Source organism: Plutella xylostella, chromosome 17 (assembly GCF_932276165.1).
Source record: "Plutella xylostella chromosome 17, ilPluXylo3.1, whole genome shotgun sequence".
Classification (NCBI taxonomy): Eukaryota; Metazoa; Arthropoda; class Insecta; order Lepidoptera; family Plutellidae; genus Plutella; species Plutella xylostella.
In genome coordinates, this window is record NC_063997.1 from 5,048,894 (window position 1) to 5,065,675 (window position 16,782).

Here is a 16,782-nt window from a genome sequence, read left to right on the forward strand (position 1 = left end):
TTCATAGGCCTCTCCCAAGGAGCGGCACAACGCTGTCCTCTTTCTCGGTCGTCGGTTCAGTAGACCTTTACCAGTTTTTAATATTGTTATATCAAACTCAAATTCAAGGTAACTCTTATATTACTCGTATGAAGTTATAAACTTACGGTATCGTATTCTTGGGGTTGTTCTATGATGGTAGATGTCACAAAGGAAAAATTATTAAAATGCCTTTTAGTTTAAATTTTTAGTTATAATTTATTTAATAAATTACATTAAACAAACATAAAATCAACAGTAAGTGTAAATTCACCATAGATAGATAGATAACTTTGAATTCAAGTTGAACAACACAGCCATAGATCATTTAATTAACAAAGGTGACCTTTTCAAATCATATTTGAATCTTTAAATTGTATTTAAGTATAAAATAAATATTTGTGGTACAGTCGGCTCTTCAAATATACCTATACATTTTTGTAATTCGGCAAAATTCTGAAATTTGGTACTATCAATATAATATATTATGTGGGGACATCTACCACACGGCCTTCCAAACCCAAGCTCAGCTATCGAACTAGGGGATCGAACCCGGGACCTTCGGTATAGCAGTCACAAATCTTGAATTACCTACTTCGTTGACGCCTTCAGAAATGTTTTTAGATTTTAGTGTATCCATAATTTTATGGGGTTGACAGCAATAATACTTTCTTGTGGATATCTAAAGTGAAAGGCCTAACTAACGTAACAGTAACCTTTTTATCATTAGGTACTAAAGTTTAAAAAATATAACAACATAAACAAGCAATCTATCTAATGCGATAAGATCACTCATAAACAATAGAGCATGATTATCTTTGAGTTGATGATTAATTATATTACTTACTACTAGGTACATTTAAAATAAAGCAATATTCTTATTTTAAATATTTTAGTTCTCGACATTATTTTTTACAGTTGCACATAATAATAATATTATTATCTACAATTTAGCACTAATATCACCGCCGACTCAGCTCGACTAACCTCATAAGCTCGTAAATATGGACGTTTTCAGAAATGTCCAAAATATGACGATCACGAACATCGCCTTGTTCACAATAGATGTTACTCCTGAAACAAAATTTGGAAGTTTACCAAAGTATTTCATTACGCGATTCAATATTTGTGAGCTGAGCTGAAAGTGGCAATCAGCATATTACTTGCAGAAAGCTAGATTGTATACAAGGGTCTCTTTGCATTGCTCGGGGAAGCGTAAAGTTAATTTCTTCGGTTCGGCTCATCTCTTAATTTTACTGACAGTCTTGAACTAAATAGACAGCTTTATGTTTGTTGCACGATTGTAATAGTTGAAATTTGTTAAAAGATTGTTATATTGTTAATACTGAAGCCATAATCATCTCAGCCATAGGACGTCACTACTGAACATAGAGCTCTGCTAGTGGTTTCAGCTTTGTATGATCGGAGGCATCCCGCATCTTGAGACTCCCCAGATCTATATCGCGCAGGGTTGCCTAACGCGCTTGACGTAGAGACACGTCGAGCATAGCCTTTACTATGGCTGACTGAGTGACTCCAAGCATATAAAACGGCGTAACGTAGTCAAGATAACAAAATTTAGTAATTCATGATGTCACTATTAGATTGTTTCATGGTATGACAAATCGCCAGAGATACAACCAAAAGACGATGCGGTGACTGAAAGACCCAGGATTATTCATATCATATAACATATCTTACCTCGACCAGCCACGTACTTATCCGGGTAGGTCCCGGTATGCACCAGTATGGTGGCGGTGGCGTCTCTTCGCACGGGCGGCTGCAGCGGCAGCTCGGCCTCGCAGCGCACGCGCAGCGCGCCGCGCGCCGCCGCCGCCGACAGACGGAGGGCGCGCCACGACGCCCGGAGACCGCCCTCGCTAGGGGCGCTCAGGCCGGACCGCTCCCAACCGTCGGACTGTGTGGGTAGAACGTCATTTGATTTGTGACCTCAGAAGGGCTAGCATGGGAAGCAATTAAGACGTGACAAAAGTTTTTCATCGCGCTCACTCACATCGCTTAGCCTTAATAGTGAGCGCGACGGAGAGCTTTTGTCACGTCTTAAATGCGCCCCGTGCTAGCCCTTCAGGCCTCAAATCAACTGACTGTTACTCAATACAGAAATGTCTTCCTGTTTTGTGTTTTCGATAAGCCTCCAGAACTCTGGAGTAGTGGATAGTTTATCATGTCGTTAAAAATAGATTACAGAAGCAATTATCGTCGTATATAAATAGAATCATCTTGGGGCTGATTTTTCAATGGTCAGATAAGTGTTATCTGAAATCTGGAGACTAAAATTCTTACTGTCACTGTCTAATACAAACCTTCACATGCGACAGCAACAATTTTATTCCACATAAATTATAGCACTTATCTGACTATTGAAAAATCAGCCCTTTTAATTTCAAAGTTTCTGATACTGAGCGGTCTAAATACCTAGTTAATTCTATTGCAAATTCAGAGCCATGTACATTGCACTGTAGAGATATACATCCCTGTGTCCAAGACAGAATTCTATGAGATACGTAGATGTACCTACTTAGTGATCGAGCTCCCAATCAAGGTATCTTGAATAGTTTCATCCCTCTATTCCATTACCGAGTACTGTGGACTAGTGATTGGATCCAATTGATCCCCGCTCTGAACTCCAAGTCCAGTCTATTCATTTCCTGGACCTCCTACGCTTTGTAGGATTAGACTGTTTGTTACAAAATAATCTAGCTAATTGCAAGATGTTTTAAAATTTATATGCGCAGCACTAAAGATGTTATCTTTCGATGTCCGTCAAGGCGTGAAATGCAATTTAGTAGCTGCACTACGTGGTAAATAGGTTACAATGTGTTTGAGATTGTATGCAGTTGGCTAGAAGTGTAATAAAGTGCATCATCGTAAATTATTTCATTATAATATCAAAGGGAATGTTTGAGAGTGAATGAAGTGCGCCACAAGATTTGTCGCTTTGCGCTATCTATGGCAAAAGACTAGACTAGACTATAAAATATGCTATACCTTCTGCAGCTGGTCGTCGATGTACCAGCGGATGTCGGCGGGCGGCAGCGAGTAGTCGGCGCTGCAGTTCAGCAGCAGCTGCTCGCCGGCGCGCGCCGCGCCCGGGGCGCCCGAGATCACCGGGTCCAACGTCGGCATGGCTACGAAAATGGGGTATTCCCTTGTTACACCTACCGAATAGAGTGGCCGAGACAGTACCCTCGGCTGAGCACTCGTCAATTGGTAGCCGTTCGTTGGTCGAAAATCGGCCGAGGATACTGTCTCGCTATTCTACTCGGCAGGTGTAATCAGGGCATAAGAATGTTAGGTTAGGTTGAAGCCTAGCCCATGTCCTGCTTATAAATCAAATTAGGTATATCAAAGCTGCTGCCACTACACGGGTTCGTTATCTATGTAGATAAACGTCACTATATCACGATTCACCATAAATACGGCGCTATGATTGGTGAAACGCTTATTAAACATGTTTATCAACGTCGATAACGAGCCCTTATAGCTTTTCAAGTAAGTAGTTATACTGTCAATTATTAGAGTGCGTCGTTTTTGTCTTCTCCAATGATTACTGAGTTTCTTAGTAGGTGCGCGAGAGGTTTGTTTATTTACACAGTCAGGCATAAGTCATAAGCCATTTTTGTAACAATCCTACATGAAACGTACTTAATAGTCAGAAGAAACGAACAACTGTAATAATACGTGAATAATACGCATTCGAAAATAATGGTAGTGTTTTTCTTTTGTTACTGTTTATGATATTTCATGCCGTTCTGTTTTCCAAGTAAGTTACCAAAAATACAAATACGACTCGAAAAATTGCTGGAGTATTTTTGTTGATTCAAAAGACTGAATAATAATGGAACATTAAAGTATTTTCAAACACAAACATGTAGCTACGAAAGCTGAAAACGTTTCGTAGTAAGCTGACAAATATTATGATAGAATTTTGTTGAAAACTTAGCACCCATCATCATAATCTTTAACATCGTGTACTGCTGAAAGTGAGTATTAAGTATTTTAAAGAGGAAAACTATACTCTGACCTCATCTGGACCAGACTATCGTCTGTTTTTCCATGATTTTCGTTCAAGAACTCGACTACCCAAATTGTTATCGGTTCCCTTGTAGGTCAACAGCGACTAAAAGTTATGCGCCATCATTAAATTAAAGCAAAGTTTTGACTCAATTTTCTAAAGCAAACTCTGACTGCCGTCGTCGTTGCCATAGTTTTATTATAAAAGCAAAAGTTTTCACTCCTTTAAATCACTTGCAAAACAAACGGACTTAAAAAACAGGATAGTTAAATATTATAGTATGTTTACTTATTTGTCATGTCATATATCACTACCTCGTCGTATTTACAATTTTATGTAAATTCACTACATTTTACACACTCACGTATTTATTGTTAAAGCTAAGGAAAACAATTTGAATCAAAGCAGCGTACGTGGGAAAAGCTCATTTATGTAAGTCATATATGAACAAAAATTGCATGTTCGGACCATATAATCAAAGGTTCGGGCGCGATTACAAACACAACAATGAAATCTCAAGACGTTAGTTGTGTTTCATGCCTAACAATCTAACGATACAGATGGACCTTACCAGCGACAGTCATGGCCTTGGTCTCCCTGGCGATGAGGAACTTGGGTCCCTCAGTGGAGGTCTCGCAGGTGTAGAGCGCGCGCGCCGCCACCGGCGCCGGCCGCACCGCCACCTCGCAACGCGCCGCCTGGCAGGACCCGCCCAGCACCATGACTCCGCTCACGTTGAACAGACGGATCGACGGCTAAGGGATTAAAGGAACTGGTGGAAAATGTTGAATGCAACAGGATATTTATTATGCCTTCTGAATGGCATGGGGCGCAAGACGCGCACGAAAAGACGTGACAAAAAGTTTTCCGTCGCGCTCGCTCTCGAAGCGGTGTGATATGAGTGAGTGCGGCGCAAAACTTTTTTTACGTCTTGGCGTGAGCGTATTGCGCCAGTGGCTAGGTCTTCTGGGCTAGATACACCTAAAATCAACTTAGGTATAAGAGTGCGAAGTGTGAGCGCTTAGTCCAATACAGCAGTGTCCTAATTTTCCTGTAATCTGTTTCGTTTCGTATAAAAGTATTTTATCAAAAAATCTCAATCGAATAAATCGATTATTCAATGAAACTCAGTCATTCGACACAATGGATTTCACCCGCTGTAATTCACTTATTTACGAAAAGCTTTAATTTATTTTTCAATCATTATTCGGGTGCACGATTTAAATAGTTTTAGCGACATCTGTCCTCACCACGTTGACGTTTCAAATCAGTTTAAAAAGCATCTGAAACTTTGCGGCCCAAAGTCTGGGACAGTCAGAGGGAACAGTGTCCAATTTGACTTGGTCCCCAGGCTGGCTCACTCTCAGTGGCTTACCGTCTGCTGTGGGTTGTAGCGGAAGATCTCGTCCATGTCGCGGTACCACTTGACGGAGTGCAGGCGGTGCTGGTCCATGTTGAAGTGGCAGCTGAGCTCGGCCGCGCGCCGCGGGTCCGCCAGCAGCGGCACCCGCAGCTCCGAGATCTCGTACGCTGATGATGATGATGATGATGATGTGGCTGTAGACAAACATTGAAACGTTATGGGGAGATATTTATCCAAATTACTCCTAAACGGAAAAGGCTAGCTTTATGACGCCTTCTGCACTATTGGTGTACGTTTAACAGCGCATCAGATTACTGAAAACGTAAATGTTTTGTTCAAAGTTTGGAAAAAATTGGAGTCGATACGGTAGTGAGTCGAACTTTTTTTCATTGATCGTGCGTGCAAGAAACTAAATACTCCTATTTTAGTATACCATGGAAATTGGCAAATATTGATCCAAAAGGATAGCCAGATCACCACAGAACTTTCTCTAGAAAGTTAGCATAGTGAAAGACAAAGGAAAACAGAAATCCTTGGAGCTTTTGTTCCGTGAAATGCATGAACAAAGTAATGAAACAGGGGTCATGTTTCTCAAATATATTCTGACTAGTCAGCCTCTGGACGCTTCCGGCCTCCATGGCACGTTGTCTAGATCAAGGAAATCATAGAATATGTCCAAATTAATTAAAATAGTGTGAAACTATATTTTGGACCGAATTAAATAAGTAACTAACTATACAATATAATAAATGGTTGATATGTATATATGCGTAAATACAACACAAGTAAAGACAAATGGTGACATAAAATAAAAACCGTGATTGTACGAGCTTCAATAAATCTCTATTACTGGGCGCATATTTGATAAACACCCGAAGGGGCTCCGCCTCTCCGGGCTTGCGGCGTGTTCATTTACAATATTCATAACAAAACGACGAGCCCGAATACAGAGGTCAACCTTTCTGTCATGCCCAAGCAGGCCCAGGCACCGGCTGAATAGCTGAGGGCGAGTTTGAAGACGAGCTGGCTGAATCATAAATGCTTTCAATGTGATTTTTGATACTCCACTCATCTTAAATATTTATTTTCTTTGGATTGGAATAACGAGAAGGTAAATAAAGAAAGACAATCTTTTTTTAAAAATTACATTACCGACTACGATTGCACGCAATTAGGGAATACAAGCCCGGGATCCCGCTCCCCGGGATCCCGGGATCCCGGCCATTTTCCAGTCCCGAAATTTTTGGGATTAAAATTTGCCAATCCCGGGATTTTCGGGATTGACAAAAAAGGGTAAATTAGTATGTAAGGGTATTCTCGTATCTTTGGTGTCATTAGTTAAATGTTAAATTATTGTTTTCTACCCGTGTGACGTCACAGATGTGATAATTTATAAACAAATATGGCTAACACCGTTTTTGCCTGTTTATGAAAAGTAGAACTTTTAAGTTAAAGTTTTGCAATTGGCAAGGTCCAAAAAAATAATAGATTATTTTGTTAAGTCTAATAGAGCAATTATTAATCATATTAGACCTACTTTAAAAAAGAGTTAAGTAGCCTATTGTTTATCTTTTTTTAAGAAGTAGGTATATTTTTTTAACTAAGTATTGTCTGACAAAGTTAAATTATAAATACTGTGTCTCCAATAAACCTAAAAACTTTGATTCGTTAGACGTGTTTTTGTTTGTGACCTTAATCCCGGGACTATCCCGGGATCCCGGGATTATCTTCATCCAGTCCCGAAATCCCGGGATCCCAAATAAAGGCCGGGATTGTATTCCCTACACGCAATACATGTCAAATTTGAATGCTGGAGTGATAAGAGTCCAGCAACATCAACTTTGCAATAGAAATAACTGCCAATACCAATAAAAATTACGTAGGTAGTAATGTCAGGAATTATTAAAATAATAATAAATTTATTTCGTTTTTGGTCTTTATTAAAGTGTAATTATACCTACCTAATTAATTTTAAACATCTTACCTCGCTAGGATAATATGAGCACTTAATTCAATACACCGTTTAATGACTATCCAACTCTCTCTTGTATTAACCTAATTACTGTAGTTTTCCATTTTCACGCTATCCATCGGTAATGGAGCTCTATACAGATACAATCTGAAATAATTAACTTGGAAATAGGTGTAATAGCATTAACACCCTCATAACCTAATGTAGGTGTACATATCAATACAGGATCTGAAAAATTAATAATAGTTTTGAAACCTTTCATACGCAGAAATGGGTTGCGTTCTCATTTCCGATAAATAATTATAGGTTACAAGTTATTATGAATATAATATTTATCAATTAAAACCTATATTTGCAGACGGTACAGTACAGTCAGCAGAGATATATGTGGCACACCAGCGGAAACAGTTTGATCCTGATAAAAGATGAATCAAAATAACGTTTTGTACAGATACACACGATACACACAAACAATCTCTATACATAAGTTAAGTATTGTTCATGCCACCCATCAGTATACATAAACATGTGCGAGCTATAAGTGATACGAGCACTATGTGGTACGAGCTATGTATGCTACGAGCTATGTATGCTACGAGCATTGTGGGCTACAAGCTATGTATGCTACGAGCTATGTGTGCTACGAGCTATGTATGCTACGAGCTATGTATGCTACGAGCACTATGTGGTACGAGCTATGTATGCTACGAGCTATGTATGCTACGAGCTATGTATGCTACGAGCTATGTATGCTACGAGCTATGTATGCTACGAGCACTATGTGGTACGAGCTATGTATGCTACGAGCTATGTATGCTACGAGCTATGTATGCTACGAGCTATGTATGCTACGAGCTATGTATGCTACGGGCTATGTATGCTACGAGCTATGTATGCTACGAGCTATGTATGCTACGAGTACTGTGGGCTACAAGCTATGTGTGCTACGAGCTATGTGTGCTACGAGCTACGTATGCTACGAGCTATGTATGCTACGAGTACTGTGGGCTACAAGCTATGTTTGCTACGAGCTATGTGTGCTACGAGCTATGTATGCTACGAGCTATGGATGCTACGAGCTATGTATGCTACGAGCTTTGTGGGCTACAAGCTATTTGTGCTACGAGCTATGTATGCTACAAGCTATGTATGCTACGAGCTATGTATGCTACGAGTACTGTGTGCTACGAGCTATGTGTGCTACGAGCTATGTGTGCTACGAGCTATGTATGCTACGAGCTATGTATGCTACGAGCTATGTATGCTACGAGTACTGTGGGCTACAAGCTATGTTTGCTACGAGCTATGTATGCTACGAGCTATGTATGCTTCAAGCACTGTGGGCTACAAGCTATGTGTGCTACGAGCTATGTATGCTACGAGCTAGGTATGCTACGAGCTATGTATGCTACGAGCTATGCTAAGCTCTTTTCAAGATAGCAAAAAAATATTATAACGACAAATCCGTATAAGTTGTCCATTTTGAAATATATTTGTCGGAAGGAAGTATTTTTCTATGGCATTGCACTCTCTCTCCTGATGACAGTTAGGGAGTAATACACGTAAACACGTATAATCAAAATGGGAGAAATTACTTTCAACTGGTTTTATTTACTGAGAGAATAAACAAATATAATATTATAATGAATGATGATCATTTTGTTATAAAAATTAAAAATGAATGTGAAAAAATATGAAAAACATTAAAATTACAGAAATAAAATATAAAAACTTTCATCCTAATTGGACAGTAAATCAGGACTAGCGCTTCCGTTATTCATATTCTGCAAAAAAATACCTTTTCAACGACATATCACTCATTTCTATTGGTGATGGTCCCAGCTTCCATATATTTGTGCCCATCATCATTTCTTCTTTATGACAAGTGCAGATGTAAATAAATAAGCTGCAATTTAAAGGTATGTTTAAAAATGCTTTTAAAATCACATCATACAATTCCATAGTCCTCATCGCTGCTAACACAAAAATAATTAACCCCATTCTTTACTTAGAGCCTCATATTTCACAGCGAAGAGGAAGAGTAATATTTCATAGCTATACAAATTCATTATTGATAAGAATGTTTGAACATAGCGTTGTTCCGCCATAACCGTACATCACGGGCGCGGGAGGGTGACAATAAGGCTCCACGTTTACACATCTTCGTTGTTTTTCAAATATTTATCTTCATTTCTGATGTGCCAGGCAAAAATAGACTTTATCAGCATTGTCTGCATACCTGTTTGGGACCCTGATTGAATAATATGTAGTATAGTTTTCTACAGTTACTTTAACCCAATGTACGTACGATTGCTTATAAAAATAATAAAGATATTTAAATCCAGAACTCATGAAAAAGAGACGTTTACTATCTACTTTTAAATTACTGACTCGAATCAAATCATTTGTTTTAATAAACAATGGACATTGAAAGTCAGTGCAGCAGTTTTAAACATCAACTAATGTTTCTTCCTTATTCTGCATCCATTGAAAAGAACGAGCGGTCGTCATTACTGACGGTCACTGGGCACGGTTCTCTTCGCCATTCGCTTATTCGAAACAGTTTGAATGCGAGTACAGCTTCGCAATAGTAAAGTACAGACTCGAGCTGGGAGCGCGCCAACCTACGCTTCTAGGCATCGGTTATTTAGCACAAATAATAAGATATTGAATATTTGTGTAAAACTGACACAACTTCCTTGTTTTGACTGTGTGTAAACTATGTATCTGATGGACCCATTAGAAATGAGGTGATTCGTTAGAGAACTAAAACCATTGCCATAGATCTGGTTTTAAAAATCATCTGCAAGCAGAAGTGGCGGTGGGGTAAACGTGTTATGTAGAGTGGAGACCACTCACACGAGTGTCTACACTAGACACATGCCTATGATTTGTTATAATTATGTAAATAACTCTTGCTTGATGTATATATCTATAAATAAAAAGTACCTTTCTATCAATAGAAAGTTAATCTGCTCTTCTCTTATTCAACAATTTAGTTTAACTGGATGTTATGTAGTTACCAACACAGTTTTGCTTTTTATTATAGAAACATCGCAATAATATTTCACGAGCATGTTTTGTGCATTTATATTCCTTGACTCCTTTCCCATTATTGCAATGTTTACATTTAAAATGAATAATTTAATTTCAAAATTTTCAACACAACTTAAGCTTTGAATATCTAATGGAATACCGAGAAGTTAAATAATAAACATTATATTTATGTCGGTATTTCGCAGGCTTCGCAGCTGAGGGGTTAAACGATAATAATCAGCATAGCTTGATCGCTTTCCTTTTAGAAGTCCGACGGCGGACATCTGTAACCTCTGACCTAAATTCGTAGTATAGTTCACTGGAGTTAATATTATCTACTGGAATGCGGGCAATAAGGCAAATAGCTGGGATGCTTGATACACAGCTATGTCATTGTTAATGGGGAAATTGGTTGACAAGTTCTTAACCTCTACGAGCTAAATAATTTATACAGGAGGATTGCTTAGTTGATGAATTTCTTTAAATGGGTTATAGCGGAAGGCATTTACAGTTGAATAGAATATAAATAATTTATTTGACACAGCAAAATACAGAAAACGTACTAAAATACAGTTCAAAACAGGTAAGTACATAAAAATAACTTAAGAATTAAATTAAACAAAAAAAAAAAGAATGTACAAGACAATTAACAATATGCTGCGTGTCAAAAAGGCACATCCACTCAGCTATTGCTGCACCTTAGAGGAACTCGAAGGACACAGCACTGGTGTTTCAGTTGGTTTAACCCTTTAATGCCTTATCCGAAACTCAATTCTGAGCTTTTTTTTCGATTTGGCTCTGTATTTTTGTATAATTATTATTAATGACCACGATAGTCCTTTGTATCATTTATTTCAAGGATCCCTATGGTTTTTCAACTGCAGTAGAAGATAGATTTACGATGATGATGACTTAAAAAATAAGTACACATCTTAAAAAATATTGAGCCAAAAAAATGACTCCAAATAGAGAGAATGGCAATGAACATAAATATTAAATGTTCGAGCAATCTGTCGTCTCGCTCTACATCTGTTTCCTCCCCCACACGCCGGGCGATACGTTATCGTAAAAAACCCATGTATATATATACAGGGTGGCCTAAAACTCAACGTCGCCCTTTGGAGGGCTGATAGTCTGAGGAGTGACCAGAATATCGTATTTTCTTAATTTCCAGAAAATCAACGCACTATATTAGCTTTTGGACTACTGAACGGATACAAAACTCCACAATAATATGGTAAGGTGTTACACCAGCCTGTGCATATACCTCTGACATTAAACTGACAAAAAAATATGTGTTTTGTGGTATATTAAAAATAATAATATGTTTATTGAATGCATAATTCAGTCGGTAAGTAATTCATTTTATTTTTACAAAACTTAATTTAATGCTTTGTAAACCTTAAGTTCTACATTAAAAAATCGACTCCAGAAATCTTTATATAAACATTACCAAAATAAAATTTTGTGCCTTTAGAATCATAAACCTATTAAATAATGTATAAGTGCTTTTCAAAATGATAACTAACTAACTACCTATAATACTCACCCAAAAACATTAGCAGAAGCAAATACTTCATTTTGCTTGAATTCTGTTGAACATCCAACAACTAATATCTATTTCTAAATTCACATTTCGCTGACAGTTTCATAATTATTCTGTCACTAAACACTGAAAAGTTACAACACAGTTATCATATTAGCACATACTCGTAGTTTTAAAGATTGTCGTTTAATATTTAACACTGAAAGTTTATCTCAAAAACCTCTAAATATCAATTTAGTGTCCAGAAATCACTAATTGTAACGTTACTGTTATTTCCTCGATCGTATTCTCATTCCATACGACGTAGTCGCGACGCGACCGCTGCGGCCGCCCTTAGCCCACAACTGCCGAGTGTCCTTATATTTACGTAAAGGGTAGCCGCACGCATGCGCAGAAACAAACTCTCAAATGGTTCTTGAAAGGATTAAGTTTGAAAACTTTATAAGGCAAGAAGGAGCCGAGTAGAAAAGCGATGGTATTTTTTGTTTCTACCATTGTAAACACGGTTTGAAAGTTTATTGGCCGCGTAAATTAAACATTTGTGTCCGTGTCTGGAAACGTTTAATGTACGTGTGTGTAACCGTACATATATTATGTTTTTTGATATAAAAGTAGCTGAACAGAAAGTAAATAGGTTGTAGATTTTTCCAACACCGAAATTATATTTTAATTTTATGTGCCATTATCATTATAGTTTGAATTGAAGAACTCATTAAGGCTTATTACATGAACAAAATAAAAAATAAAAATTTATTTCAAATGCGTTTTGAAATATACTTCATATCGACATATTTTTATATTTGTCCTGCTCATAAAAAGTTTCAGATCCTAAAACACCAACGCACCGACCTAAACTTCTTAATTTCTTAAGTAAGTACCTCTACATAAATATTATTATGTCACTGGAAGCTCTAGCTACCCATTATGAAAACCACAAAAAACTATCAAAAAGGCCAAAACCGTGTGTTACATAGGATGAAAAATGTGTTTAATATTCCGCAGTTTACTTAAATACCTTTCATGCATAATAGTTTCAGAATTGCTCCTCTACCGAGGATCACGGGAGCAGTACAATAAGCTGAAAAAAACTGACATGAAATTTGCATTTTAATTTAAGCTGAAAAAAAATGCGCCAAAACAAGCGGACGTGCAAGTAACCGCCGCGCACAGATTAACAACAGTTGCCTGAAAAAAATACTGAAAGCCTTTGTTACTCCGTTGTTCTTTAATGTTACATAGTTAGGTACATCATTTTTGTTCTTGCCCTTGGAGAAACCTGAGATGGGAGACCAAGCAATAAGAATGTCCATCTGATTCTATCTTTGTGAAATTTTCCATTCCGTATATATTAAGTGGTCTTGTCTCGCATGTTTCGTCGGCGAAAAGATTAGATTTAGAAATCCTAAAAGAATGTTTGTTTCGCAATCTTTTTACGAAATCTCAATCCGTAGAATTGGCCGCGTCGTCGTCGGCAAAATATGTACGTACTTTATTCAGATGTTTATCGATTCTCGGTCCAATTGGAAAAGCAATTTTGAACTTTCCATTACTTTAAATCTTATAAATACAGGTGTTGGAAATAAATATTGGACCAATGAATTTTAAAATAAAGAATTCAGCAACTACATATTTGTTGTTTTGAGCATGTTAAATACCAACACAACTAGGTACATATCTCTCAAATAAAATAAAAAAAAAACAATTGAATTAAAGGGACAATCAATGAAACCTGAAATTAAATTGGTCGCATGAAATCAAGCGTTTATGTATAACCGGAATCACCTCTGCGAATTTGGCACTGAAGCCCGGAATTCCTGAAATTTTTCCACAGGTGATAAACGCTCTCCAAATTACCCACATTTGTACACCGGAGTTGGGTTTAGGCTCGTTAGACCCTTTGACTTGTAAACAGAAGGGAACTTTTTATCACAATAACATATGTGTAGGTGTTGGGTAACAGAGATTTCCAAGTCTGTTAGGTACATTTACAAATAAAAGAAGATAATTTTGGTAAGTCTACCCGACTAGTAACTGTTAATTTATAATAAAATATGAAATAATATTTGCATGAAGATTTTGGGTTGATGCTGAATGATTATGAGTCACCCCCGCTAAGCCGAAGGGGTTAGTTAGTTAGTAAAGTATATAGTACACTTTTTTCAACACCCTGTAGAATCCGACCATCCTAACTGCAACAACTGCAATAAGTGCAAACACCACAAATCGTTTATCAGGCCAACATTTGATTTTATCCTTTATTATTTTTGGCCCTGAAGTTTTATTGGTATAATGACATTTACAGTAGGAAGACGGAAGACTTGACAGTAGGAAGAAGGAATACCAGGTAAAGGAAGCCATATTTTAAACGTTGTAAAGTTAGCATTGTCTATCGTTCGAAGCAACATATTTACGTGGTACCTAATTAGTGTTAAATTATAATATATACATTTTGAATCCGAAAATCTTTGTTAAAATAAGTTCACGATGGTACACAGACTTATCCATTAAATATAATATTCCACCGTAGTTTATTTTCAACATAAAAGGCTTCTACTGTAGAACATATTGGGTCTAACCGTAATAATTTTCTTGGTGAAATGAGTCTTTAGGTAGTTAAGGTAGACGTAGGCTATATTGGGTCTTCCTTATGATAGACATTTCGATCTCAATGCGGGTGCTTATTCTGATGAACACCGCATTAGCTATTTGTATCAATCGAGATTAGACTGAGCCTTTAGTACATTTTTTACTATTTACAAAAACGAATAAAGTTTACGTTTTCTCCTGTCATCTGCATACATTATCTTTCAATAGAATCAAAATAGTTAAAAAGTACATAAAAGTGGGAGTAAGTAGGAGCATTGTAGGTACCAGTACATATACCTACTTACCTAGTAAAATACAGCATTTTTAGCTCGTTTCAAACTACGGAAATTACTACACAATCGCATGTTAAAATCAGCGTGAACTTCATACGCGGGCCCACAATTTATCCCGTTAAACGGGTATTCGGCAGAAATTAAATTCATTCATTCAATTGCTATTATCCGCGTGCGATATGGGCATTACGGGGATTTACCGTCACGCCGACTTATTTCCGTGAGTGTTTCAATATTTTATGATTATTACGATGCCCGAATCGAAAGCACTTATCCCGTTTTCATTGTGAGGGAATCTATGAACTGTGAGTAAAAGGTTTTTTTATTGACAGAGCTATTTAGCAATTCCTTATTGAAATTTTAGGTAATTTATTATCCTACATCTAAATGGAATTGCATTTGGCTCGAGCGCGAAATTATCTATATATTGATGCGTAATAGTAACTTACTATACTCTGGCTTATGTAGAGTAGCTAGTTATACAGGCATTGTAATCACGAGATTAGCTGACAGCCTTACACGCACACACCACAGCGGTTTGATCTACATGCTACACAGTTCACGCTACCGGTCAAGATATGCTATAGGGCTGGTTGTACTTAGACGAACCATAATAGTGGCTATTACATTGATGATGGCATTTAAATTTAATGGCATCGATTATTCTAGACCGCTTAGCAAGCTGATAATGTACGCAAGACAGATAGTTAATAGTAAAATCTAGGTAGGTTAAATAGGCATAAATGCAATTTTAAGTTGTATAGTTGTTTGTTTTATATTACTTGTTGTATAAATTAACTATTTATTGAAACAGATCTTTTATTCACAAAGCAATATTAGTAGGTACCTACCATAGGTAAACTCAGCGTCATTTCACATTTTACGCTCATATCATTGAGCAAGTTGAGGGTAAAATGTGAAATTATATTATGGAATATTTATTCCGCCCGCGCCAAAGTTGCTCTACGGTGATGCCGGAATTTGCAATTTCCACGCGAAAATCAATGTGATTGAAAACTTAGCTTTAAAATACACTGTTAATATTTTGAAAACTTACTTTATCTCTGCGTATGTACAAATAAAATGATCTGTGCTGTGTACAAATAAATATCTCAATGTCTAATTAAGAACCGATTTCACCATTAAAGAATAAGGGCTTATGGCGTTGCTTATTCTCGAGATGCGAGACGACTTATTATCGGAATAGCCTTATTCTTCAATGGCGAATTTGGGCTTACATTTATTTATAAGTAGGTACTTAATTTGTTATCATAAACATTCATACTAAATACCTACTTTTTAAATAACAGTATCATTAGATGGTGTGAAGTAGCAATTTCGCAAACCATTTTTAATCGACTTCAAAATACCTACGTTCCGTTTACAAGCAACCTACTTCTTTGTTGTAGCTTCTGATGTTCTTTGAGCGATCACGTCCTGTCTTCACTGTGAACCTCCACGTCCATCGACTGATCTGAGGGCTCTTCACCCTACTTGGGGATTAGCTATCTCCGTTCCCACTAGAGCAAAAGAATAGCAATTTTACCTTTATTTGTGTTTAAAGAAGTTCAAAATGTGCGTTAATTTTCCTTCAGAAAAATACTATACTTACCTTCATTACCTAAGCTGCTATTTTGTAATTAACAATACCGGCCAACAAAGTCTATTAAACAGTAACCTCTTAGTTGAGAAAACATCACATACATACGTGCTTACTAAGTACCTAATCGTTTACAAGACAGGATATTGAAGCAGCCAACTCCAGCCAAGTCAACAAAGCAATTTAATTTAGTTTACTCCAGAGACTTATTTATGACAAGTTTCCCGCTAAACTCACAACTCTCTGTGCCCAATGCGAAAACTCGCCCTAGGGCGGAAACCCAACAGTTTCACTCTTCATATTAACTAGATGGGTTCGTCGTGATGTTATTG

The 16,782-nt window shown here is 37.3% G+C and overlaps 1 protein-coding gene across 1 annotated transcript; it reads right to left on the reverse strand.

The window, feature by feature from the left end:
- Positions 1 to 275: 275 nt before the first annotated feature.
- On the reverse strand, positions 276 to 12,326 carry LOC105384488. The gene is made up of 6 exons (XM_038108742.2): positions 11,975 to 12,326; positions 5,430 to 5,611; positions 4,626 to 4,809; positions 3,028 to 3,167; positions 1,720 to 1,936; positions 276 to 1,092 (listed from the first exon to the last, which is right to left on the reverse strand). The coding sequence occupies exons 1-6, from the start codon at positions 12,003 to 12,005 to the stop codon at positions 1,007 to 1,009; spliced, it is 840 nt and encodes a 279-aa protein (XP_037964670.2). The 5' UTR covers positions 12,006 to 12,326; the 3' UTR covers positions 276 to 1,006.
- Between the last annotated feature and the right edge of the window lie 4,456 nt (positions 12,327 to 16,782).

What these genes read in the sequence shown, in the direction of transcription:
- LOC105384488 (XM_038108742.2), bottom strand. Translation starts at nt 12,005, where the DNA reads ATGAAGTATTTGCTTCTGCTAATGTTTTTGG. An exon ending in GCTACAACCCACAGCAGACG is followed by an intron (nt 4,810 to 5,429) that starts GTAAGCCACTGA and finishes TTAATCCCTTAG; the next exon opens with CCGTCGATCCGTCTGTTCAA. An exon ending in TAAGTACGTGGCTGGTCGAG is followed by an intron (nt 1,093 to 1,719) that starts GTAAGATATGTT and finishes ATTTTGTTTCAG; the next exon opens with GAGTAACATCTATTGTGAAC.